This window comes from Lactuca virosa, chromosome 4, assembly GCF_052849685.1.
Source record: "Lactuca virosa cultivar CGN04683 chromosome 4, Lactuca_virosa_CGN04683_v6, whole genome shotgun sequence".
Taxonomy (NCBI): Eukaryota; Viridiplantae; Streptophyta; class Magnoliopsida; order Asterales; family Asteraceae; genus Lactuca; species Lactuca virosa.
Genome location: NC_136429.1, coordinates 95,892,137 through 95,915,338, shown reverse-complemented (window position 1 = coordinate 95,915,338; position 23,202 = coordinate 95,892,137). Strand labels below are relative to the sequence as shown.

Genomic DNA, 23,202 nt, shown 5'->3' with positions numbered 1-23,202 from the left:
ACTGACCTACTGAGTATTTATTACAAAGTATAAATTGTCAATATTCTATACATAATCATCAATATAGCATTTGTGAGACAACCTTCATGTACTTTTATAACTACCCCCCAAGTCCTGAAATTATAACCAGAGTCTCCTGGAGGTAGAGCGCGACACTTGTGTATAGATCTATACGAGACTGACAATCCCGCACCAAAGCTGATTGCAACAGCTAAGTCGGCAGACCCGTGGTGAAAATGTCCTACCAATTGCGACGCCTGAAGAACGTCGTGTTCAGGCGATCATAGGTCATCTAGTATGGTTATAATAACTCACATTTTGATATTGAATAAAATGATTAGTATATGAATAAGTAAAACTTAACATAGTTTTATCTTTATAAAACTATAACATAGTATTTTACAATTATAAATACGGAATGCTATTTTCGTATAGGAAAAAACCTTTTCTTTATGGTTTTATGTAAACTAAACTACATTTTTACCTTAAGAACACATAAACTTTCATTCTTTTGCTTACCGTATAATACAACATAAAATATAGGATTTTCTGGGGAAAACGTGTTTACTTTATCAAAGAACGAGAAAACGGATTTGAGTTATAAACATGCTTATGAACTCACCAACTTAAATGTTGACACTTTTTCAAAACTAATTGTATTCTCAGGAAATCAGTAGACAGGTACTCCCCCGCTTTTGAGAAGACGAAGCTCTTTAAACTCATGTCTTTTGAACTTATACTTTTGGTGTCATGAATATTATGTTTTGAACACAAATGTAAAACTTGTAACTTTGTAAATACAATGGTTGTTGTTGTACTTTGATTACTAATATGCATTGTTGTGATACTATACATGACGTCCTCCGCCCCCGAATGTTTCCGCCGTTCCGGTTTGGGGGTGTGACAACTTGTCACCATCAAACACCTTCGTGCGAACCTCGAACTTTCCTCTTTCGCAACGAATGCCTTGCCATGTGTGGGCCTGCGAACCTAATCGTCTTCTGAGTCTATCGACCAGACCTCAACTCCTCCAAATTCATCTTCAACCATATTTTCCTGCACAATTAAAGCAAGAATAGAGTTATCAGCAACCTTTTTCTTCTTTATTTCCTCCAACTTTCGCAAGTGGTAAGCCTCATCATCTTCTCCTTCCTTTTTCTCATTCAACCTTCTCAGCATGCACTCCTTTGCTAAGTGGTTTTTGCCATGACAATAGTTGCAGTCATAGCCAGAGTCCCCCACAAGCTTATTCTCCTTTTTGTCTTCATCTTTTTGAGAAATGATTTTATTCTCCTCTTTCACCTTTTCTAAGCTGTAGCTGCCCTGCCAGTTTCGGTTCTTGTTAGATAGAAACTTCTTTCTTGCAAACTGCTTTGGATTTGAGACCATTAGAGCATACTCTTCGCTTGTGAGATCACATTCAGAGTGATCAGACTCAGGCTCTTCCTCTGTAACATTCTTGCCCTTCGCGACAAGAGCTAGAGATCCCATACCAGAAACAACTTTCGCTTCTTTCGACACCTCACTTTCACGTGCCTTAAGAATCTGAGCAAGCTTGGCTAAAGTGTAACTTTTGAACTGTTCGTGCGGATTGACAGTAGAAACCACTTCCATCCACTCAGATCTAAGCCCATTCATGAAAGTGACCTTTTGTTCGATCAAATCGCGTCCAATACCATGCTTCATCATCTTGCTAAGAAGATGATTGTAGCGATTGAATGCCTGGCTCAGATTTTCTTCTGGCTTCTGCGCAAAGGCACCAAACTCCGAAAGCAGGAGTGTTTGAGTAGAGTGCTCAAGATCTTCGTCAGTGGAGTAAAGTTCTTTGAGCCTATCCCAGATGGCTTTCGCAGTAATACACGAACTAACTAGACGAAAAGTATCGACCTGCAAAGCGAATCTAATGATCCTCTATTATTTGACGTTGCTGATCAGTTTATCTCTCTCGTCTTGAGGAACATCCTTCACGTCAAGAAGCAGCTGGTTGTATTCCTTCTGAGTTTTGATGGTCCTTTTGGTTTCTGTGTGAACGAATGAACCTATAGTAATCGCTTCCCATCTCAAATAGCCATTGTCGTCTGAACCGAGAACATAATCTTCAAAGTGGAGCGCCCAAACTTCATATTCATGAGGGAAGAGAATCGGGATCCTTGTTGTTGATCCAATACTACTTGAGATATTAATGGAGTTGATGTTAGAATCGTCTTGTTGCATGATGAAGTTTTCTTTAATACTTGTAAAGAATCAAACGTGTAAACTTAGATTGTTTGTAGGGTAATATCAAGATCACTTCAGGCCGTCAATGTGACAATGAAGATGACTGAACTAGATCATATATTAACAGAAACCCTAAAACTCTGTAACAGAAGAGATGCGTATAGATTACACAGTCTCCTGCTCTCATACCAATTGTTAGGATTAAAAACCCTAATTGTGATTTGATGAACAAGATGCGGAAAATAAGAACAAACACAATAACGAAGATATGTCGAATGATCACCCGATTTATTCAATATATGAGGAATAGATTAAACTTTTAGAATAGACTAAAGAATCTAACTCTACATAAGAAACCTCACAACGTGGCGGCTACATTTTTGTCTCACTCTTAACCCTAATTATGAATAATACATGTCTATTTATAGGGAAAAGACAAGTCTTGGGCTTTTAACCTACACTACATCAAGGAGGCCCATTCCCATAATCCATGGAGTACTTTGAAACCCTACAATTTATAGTGTGGGCTTCCTAAGGTTTAACTTGTAAACCCTAGTCCATTTACTTAAGCCTTTAAGCAATTCAATAATCCATATGATGGGCCTTATGGACTAACTCTTCATGGACTTCCACATAGAATTAGTTCATCCTAATCAATATGGATCATTGGTCCAAACTATAAATATTTCTGATTGACCTAATCAGTCCCCGTTAATTTAATTAGTCTCTTTTGATCACTAAATTAATTCCAAATTAACTCTTGATCAATAGTAATTAAATAATATGATTTCTCAACTGTTATATTATACTTATAATATATTAATAAATCACAAATAACCTCTTACTCAAATATCCATTCTATCAAATTATCCTGATGAAGGCAACCCGAAATGGACCATGCTACTATCGGGTCAAGTACATACCAATTAAAGTTATGGGCTTAGACACCTAATCCAACAGTCTCCCACTTGGATAAGTTTAATAACTATTATTTCAAGTACGACTCCAAAATTCGATTAGCAATCATAGCTCTTAAAAGTCGCTGCCGAACTCCGATCAATGATGCGTCCATTAGATAAGGGATCATATATTCCTCCATTCTAGATATCGTAGGATCTGATACATGGATTATAATCATTCTCTCTGTTCATGTGTTGTTTCCCGATTTCCGATTTATGACGACCGACTAATTGAACAAATCAAATCAGTCCAGGCTTGGCCAAGCGCTTAGGGTTGTCATCACTAAATCATCGAGGGGCCCACAAATATCGCTTTTATCTAACATTGGGTAAAAGGAATGGATAAAATTTGACTCAAATGCTTGCTTGTACTTACTCATCAAATCACACACAACAATATGTTTTATAACACCAAGTTACTGGTACGTTTACATATGTCAATGTGCAACCAACATGTAAACTACAACTCACATGTCTTGGTTTCAAGAATATAAGATATTATCGTCTGACTAATCATTCGTGATAAAATCCATGAAGTGATTAGATGAGCGTGGGTTGAATCCAATACTCAAATCTTATTAGAGGAGTACTCATGAATACTACAACAAACTTGTGCTATGTCTAAACACCTTTAGACAATCTACAGACCCATTCATGACAGTCTAGCTTCAATACCTACTTCCAAAGTATGATCGACTGTGGATAGTTTCAATAATCTTCTTATTCGGGAAGTCAAAACATGCAAAGTGAAACACAAGAATAATCGAATCCCATATAGTCTCAAAACTTTTGAATATAAATAAAACACCTTTTATTTAATCACCATATTGATTACACATTATTCATTGTATAATGTTTCTATTTATCAACTTAATACTTGAATTAAAACAATAGTCATCCGATGCTCCAAGCATGCACAATATGTTTGCCTTTGGTCATTTCTTTGTGAAATAGATCAATTGAACACATTTTCAATAAAATTTATTTCACAATTCCAAGTCTTTATCACAAGTGTAAGAATGCCAAATTCTTGCTACTAGTAGAATGTGTTAGATTCTAAACTATCATGCAATGATCCTTTTGTAATGTCGAGGTACACTAGTCACAGAGACTTTGCCAACGATATTACAAAGTATTCCTTTGGATATTGTCACAAGAACAATTCCAAGGAAGCGAAGTCTCAAATTCAAAGTTCATTCCTTTGAACATCCTTCTTGCATAAAAGTTTCTAACTTACACATAGATTCTTAATATCCATCTCCCATTATGGAAACATTTCCATATTTTCCATACGACTATCGATTTTAAATAGTATCCTATCTATTTAGAACTATATCAATATGGTCCATCCATTACCATACTTCCAACTGTCCATAAGCGACCAATCCTTGGCGAACCTTAGATTGTCCTTAACAGTTGTTTAACCACTTTAGTCATATCCAGTTCTAGTCCTTTTTCCCTCTTAATGCCCTAGGCATTTGGAAAATTAGAACATGTGAATATTATGGCATATGTAATCGATCCAATACCCGAAGTATATGGGATACGATTCATAATGTCTTACATAAAGACATGATACTGGACCAGTCTTTTCTTATAATATTTCCATATAGAAATTCCAATGTTGCAGCATTTCAACATGGTATTCATATATGCTCATGACTAAGCTTGATTAATACTTCAATCTAAACTTTTAGATTCGAAATAAAGTATAAGTATCCTCTCCCTTACTATAGCAAAACAACTTTTCAAATTCTGCAACTTTGCAAAATTCTTAACCTTTGTTTCCTATTACCAGTATTGCTAACCTACAACACCTAACATAATAATCATGCTCCCACTATCATGATAATTATATTTTTATTAGTACAACACTTATGCTCCCACTAGCTTTATACCCAGAAATCAGCTGGACTTCTAGAAATCAATACATATTGACTTACTTACCAAAGTTCAGATTTCTGATACGAGATGCTTTGATAAGTCTTTATCTAAGCTCATACACCTTTTATAAGAAAGCTCAAATGTGTGTCTAAACTATTTCAGAACTTACCGCAGTAAGTCCCGAATGTTCAAACTATTTGCCATTTCTCACAATTCGAACTATGAAGAGGGATACCGTAATCATAATCGAATTTGAGAATGTAAATATCACAATTGCTAACTCTTTAAAGTATACGTAGTGAAAGCGTTTCCTTACAATCATTTTCATGAAATGGAGAGAAACCTTATAACACTTAGATTTTATGGTGTATGTGTTCCTATCCATGTGAATTTGTTATTACTAACCATTATCATAGGATAAGGTCTATGAAAAATTCAAACTCATATGGACTGAACTTGTTGAATCTTAATTTATTGCCACTTGGCAGCACAAGGGCTTACCATGTCTTCCAAGTTGTTGAGCAGATCACCTTTACTGATCAATTAACTTTCACTAATCAAGGTGCTTTGCCTTATGCAAATAAATTGAGAACTCATAGAACTCACATGCATGGTCAACTTTAATTGGAATGGGCACAGAAACAAGAATATGTCAACACGATAGGTTACAAACCTCAACTCGTGTGCTAGTGATTAACAATAGGTTTTATTCTTGATTAGTTCCTAAACCTTTTCAAGATCTTAAAGACTCCCACTGACCTCTTGACATATAAGATTCTCTTGTCAAGACATTCCTTGACAAACAAATATTCAAGAGTTAGTGCGGATTCTTATCAAGAATGACACTTCACACAATTGGTCTTAGTTGGTCTTTGTTTTATCCAAAACATCACAACTACCATTTTGATTGTGTTGTAAACCTACTTAAGATATGTCAATCAAGTTACAATCTTGGATAATGACTCTAAGACTCGATTTTGGAACAAAGTATGACTCACCTTAATTGATTTAACCATTTCTACAATTCCCGATTCCTCTAGTTAGCCATACAAATGCACTAAGGTGTCCTTAGAGGATCAAATATGATATGGTTTCATAATCATTAGGATGATCATAAAACACGATGCTAAAGTACTCTCATTTCCTTTCAGATTGGAGAAACTTTTATCTTTCTGCCTATTGAGTCTTCTTATTCGTTCTGCTATACATTGAAACTTTTTCAATGATTCAGAATTACACTTAATCTTGTAAGCATAATCATATTCACCAAACTTTTAGTAAATCATAACAAATAGTCTTATCGTTCTTTGTAGTGGACTTGACCAGTGCACAAGAATGTGTACTCGATCCCTTAGTCCTTCACTTGACTCACATTTACATGTGAACAAGGAATTAGTCTTAATGTCTCAAAGACAAAAGTTATCATTCATCACAAAATACAAGTTGCATGATTCCAAGTTTCTGTCCTATTGAAACTTGGTTGATGAGAATCTTTCCTTATTTGGTAAATTTCTGACACTACCACAAACGAAAGAATCAAATCCATTTTCAACATTGCTAAAATATATAAACACCAATTTTCACAAATGCCATTGCAAGGAGATATAAGATAAGATAAAAATTCAAAATTTTCCTTTATTTATAAAATGTGGAAAAACCTTTCCTTACAATGCAATTATAAATGAAAAATATGTTACTAAATATTTCTAAGCAATCTATCATAACTCCTAAGCAGCAGCTCAAAAATCTGATCATCGAACCATGCGATCGAAATCCATCTCTTCTCGGTCAGACTTAGCTCACTCTTCCTTTAAGCTTCCTTTCATTTCTTCGATCCTATAAAACATCAAAATGCGACCTTGTCGCATCCTGTATTAAGAATCTACAAATAGGAACTTAATAGAGTTAGATAGTGGAATTACCTGAAGCAGAGTCAAACATTTTGACTTTCCCATCCTTGTGGTCCTTCAGGTAGATACGGCAGCTTCGCAACCAATGCCCCTTCTCTTGGCAGTAGAAGCAAAAAGACTCTTTAGGAATGGCACACGGGACAATCTCAGACTTAGCCTTTCCCTTTCCCTTGGAAAGAGAAATATTTTCTGGACTTCCAATGTTTCTATTGTCAATGTCCATGGAAGTTTGGGAAGCAGATCTTCCAATCAAATTTACTTGACCAGTGCGCCAAATCATTGCTGATTCAGCAGCAATTAGCAAATAGGTAAGATCAATAAGGGTCATGTCGTAGTTTTTCATATAGTAATCTTTAATGAACTCACTATATAACTTAGGAAGTGATTGAAGAACCAGGTCAACAACCAACTTACTCGAGACAACGACACCCAACATTCCCAGCCTGTCAATATGCAACTTCATCTGTAAGACATGAGCACATACAGACCTTTCATCTTGGTGTTTGCTTGCCAATAGGGCTTGAGTGACCTTGAACTTTTCAATTCTTTGAACATGTGGGTCAGGGAGAATTATTGGAGGAGGTGGAGGAAGTGAAGTATGATTTCTGGGAACATCATCTTCATGAGGAAAGCTTTTTCCAAAAGATTCGGGAAGACCATAGTTGTCAGAACTAGACATCTACAGGGAGAAATTCAAGTTAGTTAATATAACACCCAAAATAAAATATTAAGGCTAGGACCCAACACAATATTTTAGAATTCGGAAGAGGGATGCTGTAATCCAATTGCAAAATATTTGAAGGTAGGTAAATGACGATGTACCAATTTCCACCATGAAAAATGAAATTGAACATTAGGTTTTAAATGAATTGAAATTCCTAGATCTTTTGAGATTCATTGAAATTTTCAATGGCATGTTTAAATCTCAATTATGCCCTCTCAAGTTTGTGACTGGGATACTGAGAATCACAAACAAGGTGTGAATAACCATGCAAATTAGCTTGGTACACTTAATGTTAGAAATCGCCTAATCAATGTGCCGGTTAACCACACACGCTCCATTGATCCATGATTAACATCAAGCTACCCCTTGCCATACATTGTTAGTCACAAATTAATGTGTCGGTTAACCACACACGCTCCACTAACGACTTAACAAGGTGCAAAGTGCAATTTCATGGAATAACATCAATTCACATTTTTCCTAGGTAACTAAGATTGAGAATTTATAAATGTTTAGTTACTTGGTATTTCCATTATACTTATAGTGGGAGTTTGTGTCCTATCCTACCCATTCGGCTAACGATCCTCCACCAATCAAGTAAGCGGTGGGTGAGAGTGGACACTCATTCAACTGCCATTTTATAGGCAGTTTCCTTATACCCCCCCCCCCCCCCTTATAGATTGGCTTCGTGAATGAGGCCTACTAACGGTAAGACTGACTTTTTAATTATATGTATATAATATATTAAGCTTTTAATTTTATATAGTATTAGGGTGTATTTTAAACATTTAAAATACTTGGTGGTTTAATCTATTAATTAAACTATACTTTTAGTTTAATTAAACTCAAACCATATAATTATGGATTTATTAATACTCTTTTAATTAATCACTTTAATTAATTATCAACAAAGCCATAATTAAAACTTTTAATTTTTCAATTTAAGTTATGAAGCCAAAAGGTTTAGTATTTAATATTTCTCAATTAAAAACCCTTTTAATCAAATTTTAAATTCTAAAACTTGATGACAAGTTTTGTAACTCATGAAAACTTTTAGAATTCCATAAAAGAGACTTTCCAAGTTCCATAACTTGAGGGAAAGTTATGAAACTCTTCATAGCCTTTTAAAACAATTTTGTAACTTTTTGAAGACTCTTGGAATTCATAACTTAAGGAGTTAATGAATGAGACTTTTCACATCCATAACTTATGGAAGTTTCATAAACTCTTTAGATCAAACTTTAAAAAAAACTTTTCAAATCCATAAGTTATGGAGGTTTCATAAACTCTTTAGATCAAACTTTTAAAACTAATAAAATAATCATATCGTTTTATCTTTTAATAAATTGACCTAATTCAACTCTTGTAGCAAAATGATTCGAATTTTACAAATAATTAGTTTTTCATAAAATCAAGTAATTATCTTAAAATTTGGCAGTCATCATGTTATTGGATGGGGATAATCATTACCATATCAAAAAAATCAAATTTTATGAACCAAAACAGTTTGTGGTAATGATCCTAATCTAATTGAGGCCAAAAAACCCGAAAAACTGCAAACAGCCTATCCAACTCATCGAGTCTGATAATGGACTCGTCGAGTTGGTTGATGTTCTTCATGGACTCGTCGAGTTCATGTATGGACTCGTCGAGTCCACTGTCCAGTGTGCAGATTTTCAGTTTTTCCAGCTTTGAACAATTAGCTATGCATCTATATAACAGAAAACAACCTGGCTCTGATACCACTGTTGGGTTTTAGGTACTATAACACTCATATGGTGAACATACAACCCTAATAGCTTTGGATCTAAGTTTTCTGTAGTTATACATTGTGACATCGCCAAATTTCTCGGCCAGAAAAGACCGATTTAGTTTATGCTTTTAAAATAAAACCAGAGTAATCTTTTTAAAAGATGTTGCGGAATTTGTCCCCAAAACAAAACATGATAATTATTTATCAAAACTTTCTTAAAGAAATATATATTTTCATTATATATCAAAACCTCGGTATGTCATGTTCCGATACAGCCCAAAAGCATAAACAGTACATTATAAGCCTTATAACAGTTATTTACAACTACTGGTCTATAATCCAAAAATCCCTCTTCATCATCAAAACTATGCTCTGGGTCCACTACCTGTAATATAAAAAGCTAAGTGGGTCAGGCTTGGGAGCCTAGTGAGCATATAGGGTTTTCAACCCACAAATAATAATAAATTTATTAAATTCATCAATCAAAAATAAATTTATTAATTTCATCAACCAACAATAACCCTGATTACCCATTCCCGTTATCCTCAATTTACGTCCCTAAACACCTATTATAAGGGACCTAGTCTAAGGATTTTCATCGGGGTGACAACGATGCTTTAGGGATTCCTCAGCAATTTATGTCAAATAAGGCAACCATGAGGGGGATGGAGTACACTAGCAAACATATAGTTCACCAACACCTACAGGTTGCGAACCTGCTAGCGTTCCACTGGACTGTCTAGAAAGGTCCGTGGTCGTCATCTATACTCCGCTAGATGACTACAACAACAACAACAACAACAACAACATCGAGGCCTCTCATCATTTTAACACACATCAACTATTTCATCTACCCATGTTTTACCCAACATATTTGTAGATAAAAATACATATACAGTTTAAAACTTGTATAAAACATTTATTCAACATCCATCTCAAATAAACAAACAATATAATTACACATAGCACGTATTTTATAGAAAATACTTCATATCTATGTGTAAGATAAAAGTGACTACACACTCACTTGATTTAACGATAATTGGGTAGCACTTCGTTTCTTAAAACGATCGTTTCCGATAAAACCAGGATGTTTTCCCAAAAACCAGGCTTCACACGGGCAGAGTTTCAGCTCAAAAACTCTTTTTCTCGGGATCTTCGGGCTCTCCGGGGCTTGCTTACGAAGCTAGGATGATATAATAGGATTTGGGGTAATTTTTGCAATATAGAAGAAAGTATAGGGTGAGAGAATGAAAGTTTGTATCCCAAAATCGGCTGGCATCGTCCGCTATTTATAGGGGCTGAAAGCTCGAATTACGTTGGGCGTAAATTTAGAGTACGCTGGGCGTACTCCTTCTTCAGCCAGTACGTTGGGCGTACGAAGAGATCACATCAGACACGTCAAGGCTATGACACGTGTCTTTCATGCGAAGAAGTAGGGAGGGTGACTAACTCCGGGACGCTTCCACGAGTACGCTGCGCGTACTTCTGTACACTGGGCGTACTCCGAATTTTCAAATTTCAAAATTTCTTAACTTTCGCATACGAGCTTAGTTTTTGACGTTCTTTATATCCACGCGTAGGTGAGATTGTGCTCTACAACTTTCGTTTAGACTCCGTTGGCTAATTTTGATTTATTTTTAAAGTTATATTTTTAACAGGCCGGGACAGGAAAAGTCCGTTAAAAATTCATAACTTCTTCATTCGACATCCGTTTTCATCTGTCTTTTTTCTGTTGAACTACTATCAACGAGATCGTCGATTCTTGTTTAGATTGTTTTGGCTAAAAATCACTCGATCTAAAATTCGAGTTTCGGACTGCATACTGCTATGCCAAATCTTAGAAAATCATAACTTCTTCATACGAAGTCAGATTTGGACATTCTTTCTATGCACGCTCTCGGTTTAACGAACACTACGACTTTCGTTTAGATAGCTAAGGCTAAAAAGCACTTTATCATAAATTCACTTTTTATGTCATACAGCGTCGTGTCGGTTCTGTCGCGAAACTTCGACAGGTCATAACTTCTTCGTTAAAACTCGGATTTCGGTTCTGTTTATATCTCTGGAATCCTTGTTTCAACCACTACAACTTTCTTCATAGATATCGACTTTATTTAACATTTATTTTCAACGCTTATTTTTATCTTTAATTCATTAAATTATAATAATTAAGCATAAAACACATAATAATCAAATAATAGATTTTATTATTTCAAAACAAGTTACAAAGGTTGGCCTAGACTATTACATTATCATTAATGTCTAGCCTAGAAACACGGGCGTTACATACAGGCACCAAAAATTTCCAAAGTGTATAGCCTACTACTAGCATACAATTTGGCATACAAATCAATAAGTACTAGTTAGAAGATAACCTCTTTATTGTAGCTTGTAGGAATTGGCCTTTCAAGAGCTTAGAACCCCAAGTGTTGTACCTCAAACAAGTCACAAACATCATGACCAATTGGAGAATATTGAGAGAGAAGTTATGAAGCACAAAATCGTCCATCTCATGTCATTTCACTCTTAGGCTCCATTTTGGCTAAAGAAGGGTTACATTTATAGTGTGGGCTTCCTAAGGTTTAACTTGTAAACCCTAGTCCATTTACTTAAGCCTTTAAGCAATCCAATAATCCATATGATGGGCCTTATGGACTAACTCTTCATGGACTTCCACATAGAATTAGTCCATCCTAATCAATATGGATCATTGGTCCAAACTATAAATATTACTGATTGACTTAATCAGTCCCCGTTAATTTAATTAGTCTCTTTTGATCACAAAATTAATTCCAAAATAATTATTGATCAATACTAATTAAATAATATGATTTCTCAATTAATATATTATACTTATAATATATTAATAAATCACAAATAACCTCTTACTCAATTATCAATCCTATCAAATTGTCCTAATGAAGGCAACCCGAAGTGGACCATGCTACTATCGGGTCAAGTACATACCAATTTTAGTTATGGACTTAGACACCTAATCCAACAGTATGTCGGGCGTACTAGCCCAGATTTCAAACCCTAAATTTAAGGGTTCCCCTTATTTAAAGAACATTATGTCTTCATTTGAGCATCCTTATTAACCTCCAAACCCTCTCTAAAACCCTAATCCCAAGTTGTGTTGCTTGTGTGAGCTTTTGCGAGTTTTTGAGTGTTCTTGGTGCTTGTAGTGGAAGAAGGATACCTGAGAAGAAGGAGTGGGTGCTAGCAAGCTTGTAGATCCAGAAACCTTCCCTCTTTGTGCATCATTTTCAGGTATAAAGTCTATACCTTAGCAAGCCTTTCTTTAGATCTTCATGGTTGAAGTTTTATGAACTTTTGTCCCCAAGATTGGACCTTTATGAGTTTGGAGCACTCCAGGGAATTGTAGCCATCCTTTCATGCATTGTAGGACCTATAGATCCATAAAAATGGTTCCTTAATCATTCTCTTTGTTCATGCATGGGTAAGGTAGCTTAGAGTGCATTAGAAGCAAAAGATTGTTGCATTGGGTCCTTCCTACCCATGCAAAGGATTAAAGCCAACGACTTTATGGGTTAAGACATATTAGATTAGCAGATCTGTGGTTGGGTTAATTGTCTTAAAGGATTAAAACACTAACTTGGTGGAATTTGAGGCAGACGGATTACGTCGTGCGTACTCCTGGCTACGCTCAGCGTAGCCCGATTCCTCCCCCGTTCAAAGTTGACTTCGTTGTACGCCCAGTGTAAGGAATGTTTCGCTCAGCGTACTCGTTGAGCATTGATTTTTGTTGACCTTAACGCTTGGTCAAGACTTAGGGTTTTGGACCATGAGAAGGAAAAAATGGTCCTTTTGTCCTTAGAAGGTTTAGCTATGGGATTTGGTCTCGCGAGTGAGTTTTGGACCTTAATTATGAATTAGGGTTAATTATTTTGTTGACTAGGCAGAGTCTAGATCCGGCAGTTCGGGTGTTGGATTTACTTGTCGTCAGTATCAGGTAAGTCTCCTCACTTATTCTTACATGTGTGGTAGAATAGTTGTATTTATGATGACCAACTAGGTCTAGCTGTCATGATTATGTTATGTTATGTATTTGTGACTGAGGCTGCTGATAGCCAACAAGGGTTGCTGTTAGCTATTTGGGTCTGTTGATAGTCCCCAGGGTTGCTGATAACTCATAGTTGTTTATTTATGTTGTGTTGTATGTGGTATGTTGGAGAACTCACTAAGCTTTGTGCTTACAGTTGTACACACGCGCTTGGAGATTTACTACTGGGACATGTTTATGAACTCTGATATTTGTGATACTGGTTGTTTTGGGTTAATTATGTAAATGATAACTTGGTTGTGAAACTCTGATTTTGTTAAATTAAATATGAAAATTTTGGTCTAAAATTTGAGGTGTTACACTATCAAGATCATAAATCTTCGAAAAATTATGATTAATAAAAGAAGTTTTGTTTGAACGAGTTTCGTGGAATTTAGATCCAAAAAAGCTACAAACTTCCTTTTTAATAGTCATGACATCAGTAACCCAATTCCCATTAACCATCAACCCACTAAAATAAGTTTTTCTGTTTTTTAATTTGAGTGAATAATGAAAAAAACTGGAATTCTCATCCCTGTCACTTATCCACTTAGCCTTAGCTTTTTGGATTAAGTCCGTCTTTTTTAATTTCCCCAATTCGATAATTTAGATTTTTCTATATTTTAGTTTAGAGATCTCCAAACTATTCAGCTGCCTCCTTTCTTCTTCCATATCCAAATCATCGACCAATTTCATGCTTTCAAGAAGAGATGCATTTTCTTTCTCGAATTTAGCTTGTCTCCAATTCTTGATGGCATTTTTGAAAAATCTTAATTTGTCAGAAAGATACCTATCAGGAGCTCCTCCACCAACAAAATCTCCCCATGCTTTTAAAACAATTGCGTCACATTCCTCTCTCCAGAGCCAAGAGTTGTAAAATCTACAAGGAGATGCTCCAAAATCCATATAATGTGTGCGAAGTATGATAGGAAAATGATCCAAAAGCTCTCTAGGAAGAGCCGTGATGGTAGTGGTTGGAAACACAGAAAGAAAATAAACAAAATGTGATCAAGTTTGCTTAACTTGCACCCATCGTCACAAAAATCAGTGAATCTCCTGCCTCCCATGTTGAGATCAAGAAACCTTGCATAACAAATGAATTTATTGAAAGCAGATGCGATACTAGAGAAAAAATGAGAATTAAGACGTTCATCCGGTCTTCTGACAGCATTGAAATCACTGAAAATAACCCAGTTACCAGCCCTAGATTTCATAAGATGGAGAAGCTTCCCCCAAAGAATCTTTTTATCAACCGGGATTTGAGGGGCATAAACATTAACAAGGATGGTTTCACCTAGAATGCCTTTCCAATACCCAACAACAGCTAAGAAGAATCTATCTTTAATAACAACAATGTCATTGAGGAGATTTTTGTCCCAAAAACTGATAAACCCACCTGATTTCCCAACCGATTCAACAAAGTCCAAGTCGAAGCCACAATTCCCCAACCAATCACAAAACTCTGTCGGCAAAGAAGAAATTCGAGACTCCTGAAGACCACAAAAAGAGATCACATTTTCCAATTTTAATCTTTTAAGTCGGTCTATCTTATGAGATTTACTCATCCCCTAATGTTTAAAGATAACAGATTCATGAGGAAATCTTCTTAACGCCACCACAATCACATAAATAAGTGAAACACAATAAAATTTAAAAAATTAGCATGATCACATAAATGACTTGGGTAAATGGTCTAATCTCACAAATTGAACTACCAGCGGCAAGCGTCAAAACCATAATCCTAGATTTTGATTTTCTAATTTTGATGTTATACTATGTTAAAAATTGACCAACTTGTATAAAAAACACTTAACGAAATACAACGAATCAAAAATGTTCAAATATATAATATTAATTTACGGTGCGAGTGGTTTGAACTACGGTTTCATACTAAAAAAACCGCATACCATAATGTGGTTTTAAAAAATTACAAACCGAAAACACACCGTGAAAATTATAAACAGCATAATGTGTTGTGGTTTGGTCTAGTGGTGGAGGTTTATACGGGTTGTGTGGTTTTATATTTGCACTTAAATGTAGGGTCCGTCGGGAGATTTTGAAGTTACCGACCCTGTGCAATTTAACGAAAAAGCCTTGAAACTTGAAATATCTAACATTTTAAACAAGTCAATTTAATTTTTCAGTTTTAAATTGAAAAATACATAAATTAAAATCTCATTCAAAATAATACAAAAAAAATTGTTTTAAATTGAAAAAAGCCATCCTTCTAATATTAGTTGAAAATGAATTTCCTTGTAACTCTGTTCCTTGTTATATTCGAATTGGATTTATGTTTCCCTTCAAAACAAATCAATAAATCAGAAACTAAAAACCAAAAACTAACCATTGACCCAAAAAAATCAGAAAATCCTTTAACTGATGATTTTGAAACGTTTGGAGCTTCTAAAATCTGATTTTTGAGTAGCTTATCAAAAATACATATAATCTGATACCTTCAAAAATCAAAGAATTAGAATATGATCTTCAAGAAGCTTATCAGAATGTAGAAACACAAATAAAAACTTATCATAAATACAAATCATAAACAAAAAAAGGAAAAAACAGAATCTGATTGCTTTTACCTTAAAAAATTAGAAATGGATTTTCTTGTTAACTATGTTCCTTCTGATTTCCAAGTTTGATTTGTGCGTCCCTTCAAAAAAAATCAAAGATAAGAAATAAAGAAAGAAATAAAGAAAGAAACTGAAAACAAAAAACGAACCACTGAACCAGATTACCAGAAACTACAAACCAAATAAATAAATAAATAAATAAAATAAAATAAATAAATCAGAAAATCCTTTACCTTATGCTTTCGTAACTTAGAACTCTAAAATCTGATTTTCAATAAACAAGATGAACGATTGTAAGATTGTAAGAACTAAAAGTTATTTTTCGAGAAGGTTGTAAGATTGTTGCTTCTGATTTTCTTTGAGAGGAAAGAAGAAAGAAATCGAAAGTAGAAACTTCTATAATTGATTGATTTTTACAAATATTGAGAGTGACGACGATTTAGTAGCCATTATTAATATGTGCATAATCAGCAAAGAAATCAAAGCGTTTTTTTTCTTTTCCCCAAGTTTTAGTCGATTTATCGTATTTGTGAAGTTGTGATGCATACGTTTCCCGGTAAGAATGTTAACCTAACTTGATTTGGGCCTAAACTTAACCTATGCTAATATATATGCTAAAAACAATTATACCTTATGATTTAGTGGGTCATGTTTATGGGCAAACTTTGAACTCCTTTTGAGCCAACCATGCTTAAACACTTAAACACACTTTGAGCTCCTTTTGAGCCAACCCTAATTAAACACTTAAACATAGAAAATTATATCTCTATACCATCTACTTATATGTAAAGTCGATCATAAATCCAATTTTCTAACCTTCAAAAGTCAACAAAACGTTTACTTGAATTAGTGCCTAAATATATTTCGGATCAATTTCATTGGATGTGTTCTTTCTTGTGTAGGGTTAGACTTGCACTTCAAATGAAACTATGTGTGCTATAAAGATTAAATATGCCCACACCACCATTAAATAAAGGATATAGATTTAATCACCACATGGCTTATTAGTATTTCTATGTGGTATTTGTTTTGAAATATTAAAATTGTAAAAATGTCCTTACAACAATAATTTTTTATCTGTGAATGAATATTGCCTTTCATACCCCTCTAGGTGTGGTTAGATGCTCAACTTTATTCACTCATCAAGGAGCCCCAATAATTTTTTATCTGTGATTGAATATTGTCTTTCATACCCCTCTAGGTGTGGTTAGATGCTCAACTTTATTCACTCATCAAGGAGCCCCACCGATATCAAACTCCAACCAATTTAAGAAACAAATACCATATTAGCATATTTGTGTTTCTCACATGTCATATATGAAAATAGCATTTATAATTGTCATGTTTCAGATCAGCGTTTGACAAGCTTCAAGGTATGAAACTACAATCATTCGTAAAGCAAGAAATATTCTCATGCCGAAGGACATTAAATCCTCATAATCATTTGTCCAATGTTCACTCAACGATGTAGATCCATGAAGTACAACCTCGAAATAGGCCATTTCCAATATTCATCAACTATGTATGTATGTGGTTGTAACGTTCCAAATTTGAAACAAAAATTTTCATTTAAAAATAAAGTATTTATTCGAAATACAACTTTAAAGATCTAGATAAAACCATTTGATTCAAAACATTTATCAAAGTATCGTCAAGAAGTTATTATGTGTGGAATTCTCCAATGGAAACGATGAAATCGAGCCATACCCTTCCTTGAATATAGGAAAACCTGAAAACATTTAAACATGAAACCATAAACACAAAACTTGGTGAGTTCCCCAAAATACCATATACCATACATAAGATAGTGAACGATATGGGCCGAATCATAGTCTTATAGTCACTTCCTGCCATCGGCCAAATCATGGTCTTTCCTCGCAATGTCGTGGGCCAAATCCCGGTCTTACATACAAGTGTCAGGAGCCAGATCATAGTATTCCATTAAAGTATCATGAAGACAACTAGCATCCTACATATAAATGTTAGGGGACAGATCCTAGTCTTATATACAATGGCTAGGGGCCAGATCCTAGTCATACATAAAATTGCCATGGGCCAGATCCTGGTCTTTTATACATATGCCAGGGGTCAGATCTTTGTCTTCCATGCAAGTATCACAAATACAAATAGAATCCTACATAGTTTAGTGAGAAGACTCACCTCACATTCGTAGTCAAGTACCCATAGCTCAAAAAGTCCAAAAACCAGTACTCCAACATACCTATCAAAATACCCATGGTCAAAAAATAGTCCACACTCTAAGACTAGGAATTTTCCTAAAAGTCAACCAAGTCAAAACACAATGGTCAAAGTCAACGCCTATTGACCTCCACGTCATGATCATCCTTTGGTTACGTCGTGGGACCTTCCCGACAAAACAGTCGTGAGTCCTATTTTCGCCACGTCGTGACACCCAACTCATCATGTCGTGGCAACAGACTGAAAACAGATTATTTTCTCAAGCTTTTAATCGGTTAAGTCCTCAACCCAAACATTCCAAAAGGCTTTTATGGGATCAAAGGGCTCATAAAAATCCAAACTTTATGGACATGCATGCCTTATGCACGTCCTTTCCCAAACTAGGTCAATATATAAGAAAAGGGACCTAAAGCTGATACATGATTACCAAAACTACTCCAAATCCTAAATCCTGAAGATATAATGACCAAGGGATTTAGGCAAACAATAAAGTTGCAAACTTTATCACTTTCATCCATCCAGAACTCAAATATGGACCAAAACAATACAAATAACCTAGATCTAAAAGGAAGACATCACCAAGAAGAGAACTTGAGAACTCACAAATGGTCTAGAAGATGCAAACAAGGGTGGGGATAGCTTGCTTGCTGGATCTATGCACCAAACTTCTTCATTCTTCCTTCAAAATCAACAAAACTTGCAAATGAGCTCTAAAAGCTTGAAGGATGCTAGGGTTTCACTTTGGGAGGTTAGAGGCTGAAGAAGATACCCTAAACTCTAAGTTAAGGGCTTTAAATACGGATGAAACCCTAAAAATTTTGGGCATGGGCTGCAATAGCCACCCCATCATGACATCCCTTTTGTCACGCCATGAGGCTCACCTGAAATGCAAACTTCATGAAAGTCATGGAACGCCATATTTGATTCCATTCATCCCTTAGCTGCTCCATCTTGAAAAATGAGTGTAACAAATCTCTCCAACTTATATTAGACTTCGTCCTCGAAATTTGTCCTAACAGGTTACTCTTAAAACACCCATTGAACCTATTGAGGATTCTTCGAGTCCATTTAGTTCTTGCACGATCCAACGCCATTATGAATGCCCGAAACAATGACTATAATCACAAGGAGTTCCAAAAGCAGGCGAATATGCCAAATCCAAGCGGAAACTCTCAGGGGATAAAATCGCATCCAATGCAACACTGAGATGACACCTCATGTAGATGATCACCATCCTACACTAATTCCAAAACAATCTTTAACGAGAAATACACGACCCGATGAAGGAAGAACACCAACTTGTGCCCCACTAACCTACAACGAGAAGAACTAACTTCCATGACCATACCTGAAAGATTCCAAAGTCATGCCTGACTCCCAAGTAGATAGATCCACCCCCATAAGTCACCCATGATGACGAAACGCTCATATATTTGGTCCCAACGGGACCTCCCCGTCCTCTCACCACCTTACGGATAACTGGAAAACAGACTCCATGACCAACCACCGATGTCAACAACCTCACACTCAAATACAAATGCAAATCCAAACATCATCCCCAACAACTGAAGACTACACTAACCTATACATTAATCGTGCTTATGGAAAATTCGCAATTTCGATTTGACGAATATATTCTCGAACTTACGTTGTCATGCTGATAACTAAAGAATGGAATCCACTGCCAACTGCTGAAGCTAAAAACCTCACACATGGTCGCACAACGAAACTCTAACTGAAAGCCTGACTAGATAAAGGCTAACCTAGCCTATACATCAACATGACTCTAATAACCCTTAAGTCTAAGCAAGGGGTGACTAACAAACCAAAAAACGAACAATGACAGGTCTGTTTCTACTCAAACGTATGCTATGGGACAAATCGTAGTCTTATATCACTCCTGGCCTAATCAACGAACGATCTATTTCAACTATATAAATGTTGTGGCCTTCCTACAGTCTTAGAAACACCCTTGCATCGACCTATCTTAACCAAGTGAATCTTACGAGCCAGATTGTAGTCTTACAACACTCATACGATTACCATGGGCTCCCCTCATGGTCTTTCCAACAATCTACAAGATTACCAAGAAAAACTAACACAAGTTGGACCCCTAGCCTGCTAGACCCCATCAGGCGGTTGAGTAGTGTTTCGAACCCGAAAGCCTTAATCAGACAAGAACAGATAGAGAGGCCCTCGCACAACCCTCAACCTGGACCTAGGCACTAACATAAACTTGTGCCACTGCCGAAGCTTCAATCCTTCAGATGAGATAACCTTGAGTCTACAACATCTGCTTCCCAATTACAACTGAATGTTGAACATATTCCTTTCATAAGCTTCAATTCGGGCAACAACCAAAAACAGCTATCCTCCTATCCTTCAATATGAAACACTAGGATGACCTGCAATTAGAAATATTTCCATCTAACCCAATCGGTTATCCCCCACTTAAATATAGTTAAACTCGGACGACCTCATTACCACTCGAATTTCCAAGCCAACCCAATAACTTCAATATCCGGTTCTTAACATTCACGCTTAACATTACCATGATAAGAGAATCTGAATTCTTCAAACAAAACTCAAGAGATCCACATATGACTACAACCCATAATGACAAGACCCCAAGAGTTCCAACTTATGATTACAATCCCACAACAAAAGCAACTCAATCATAAAACCTTCACAACATGCACATCCCTAAAGGCATGAACCTAACGACAACTAAGTTTGCACTCGTGGTCTGACCAATCCTTAATTTTTTTTGTAACCATATAGGACTCTGAAGAATCCTTGAGAACACACCAAGAACTTCCCAACTCTTATGTCACAATAATCCCGAACCAAAAATCCAACATACCTTCACTGTAAATTCCTTCGACCTATTGTGCTGAAATCATAAAATCAAATCGGGTAATGATCCTCCAAGCAGAATACCTAATTCTACCGCACTTAGGGTTCAAACCATCATCAAATGACGTCTAGTACACAAGATCCTCAGACCGGCTCAACCAGATACATACCAACCTTGACTCTTGGAATGCAACATAGCATATGACGATTCCTTTGGATTATGACCAAACAATCATAAAGAAACCCTGAACCTTAGATGGGGACCTCAGAAACTCTTCCTAGCATCGCCACCTCAATCTTAGAGAAATTGATCATAATATTATTGGATTGATGAGGCACCTTACGAATTGAACTTCATGCAAGCAAGAATTGCATTAGAATAATTTATCGACAACCTTATCCTCCTCTGCAGCTTCAAGAATCCTTTACATACACTCAAATAATAGCTTCAACAAACTCATCATATCAATAGAACTCTCCATTCCGAATCAGAAACATTTTGATCCTCCTTGGATATGCCCGATCTTCTAAAAAATGTGCCACATATCCGAATTGCGACATGGTCTTCACCTAGGCCACTGAACCAAAAACACTGTCGAGTCTCGCACATTTCCTTGCTGAAAGACGAAAACGATTCACCACGAATCAAATGGTACCCCTTGTAGCAGAAACTGATACGGAGAACACCCTTCTTTTCTTCTATCTGTCGACAAACACACATTCGATCCCTTCCCCCCTCAAATGCTGGAGGCTGGATGAACATAACACCATCATAGAGAACGACGTCCCAATCCATTGGCCGACCACCCATCCTCAGGCTGCAATCCTTGAGTCGATCGTCACATTCGCTTCCTACATGAGTCCCGCGACTCAAACTGGCATTACATTAAATAAGGTCTTCAGCACCTTAAGATCAACTAACTTGTACTAATTTGTACCCTTCATATCCAAACTGCAAAATACCAGACTCGTCTTTATCCTAGACAACGATAACCGAAGGACCGATAGATACTGAAATACTACAATGAACCATGGAGCCAAAAAATGCTCACTACCCTCAACCAGCTTCCTAGAATCCATGTCATTTACCTTGATTCGAGTACGGATCTTGTGCTTCCTATAGTATGAGCCCAATACTACCCCCCACACCTATACATAGTTTCCTCAAGAATCATCATGGATCCTCTAAGTCACTTCCCTATGATATAATGCCCGTGTTTCTAGGCTAGGAATTAATATTGACATGATAGTCTAGGTAAACCTTTGTGACTCATTTTGGAGAAATGAAAAGGAATTATGTGAATATTATGTGTTTTATGCTTAATTATTAGGGTTTAATTAATTAAGACTAAAAATGAGCGTCGAAAATCAATATTAGATAAAGTCGATATTTATGAAGAAAGTTGTAGTGGTCGTGACAAGGATTACGGATATATAAAGAATGCCGAAATCCGAGTTATAACGAAGAAGTTATGACCTGTCGAAGTTTCGCGACAAACCGGCACGGTGCCGAATGTCGTAAAAAGTGAGTTTTTGATAAACTACTTTTTAGCCTTAGTAATCTAAACGAAACTCGTAGTATTCGTTAAACCGAGAAGTTCTATACAAAAAACGCCCAAGTCTGACTTCGTATGAGGAAGTTATGATTTTTCGAAGTTTCAGCTTAGCAGTAGACAGCTAAAAAACTCGAAATTTAGATCGAGTTATTTTTAGCCGACACGACCTAAACGAGAATCGAAGGTCTCGTAAATAGTAGCACAACGGTAAAAAGTCTGACGAAAACGGACGTCGGATGAAGAAGTTATGAATTCTTAACGGATTTCCTGTCCCGGTCTGTTAAAAATAATAATTTAAAAATTAAACTCAAAACTAGCCAACGAAGTCTAAACGAAAGTTGTAGAGCGTAATTTTACCTACGCGTGCATATAAAGAACGTCAAAAACGGAGCTCGTATGCGAAAGTTGTGGATTTTAGAAGTTTTTGCGCGAAAAACGAGAAAAATCCCCAAAACCGAGGAATTTCGCATAGGTGGACTTCGGCCACGTGTCCTCGCTTAGAACA

General features: G+C 36.1%; 1 protein-coding gene across 1 annotated transcript in view; it reads right to left on the bottom strand.

The window, feature by feature from the left end:
* Positions 1 to 14,119: 14,119 nt before the first annotated feature.
* Positions 14,120 to 23,202, bottom strand: part of LOC145104794 (uncharacterized) — a 37,720-nt gene continuing 28,637 nt past the window's right edge. The window contains exons 3-4 of the mRNA XM_079041976.1: positions 14,513 to 15,003; positions 14,120 to 14,393 (exon numbers count right to left, since the gene is read on the bottom strand). Coding sequence (XP_078898102.1) covers positions 14,120 to 14,393; positions 14,513 to 15,003 — 765 coding nt within the window. The remainder of the gene's footprint in view (positions 14,394 to 14,512; positions 15,004 to 23,202) is intronic.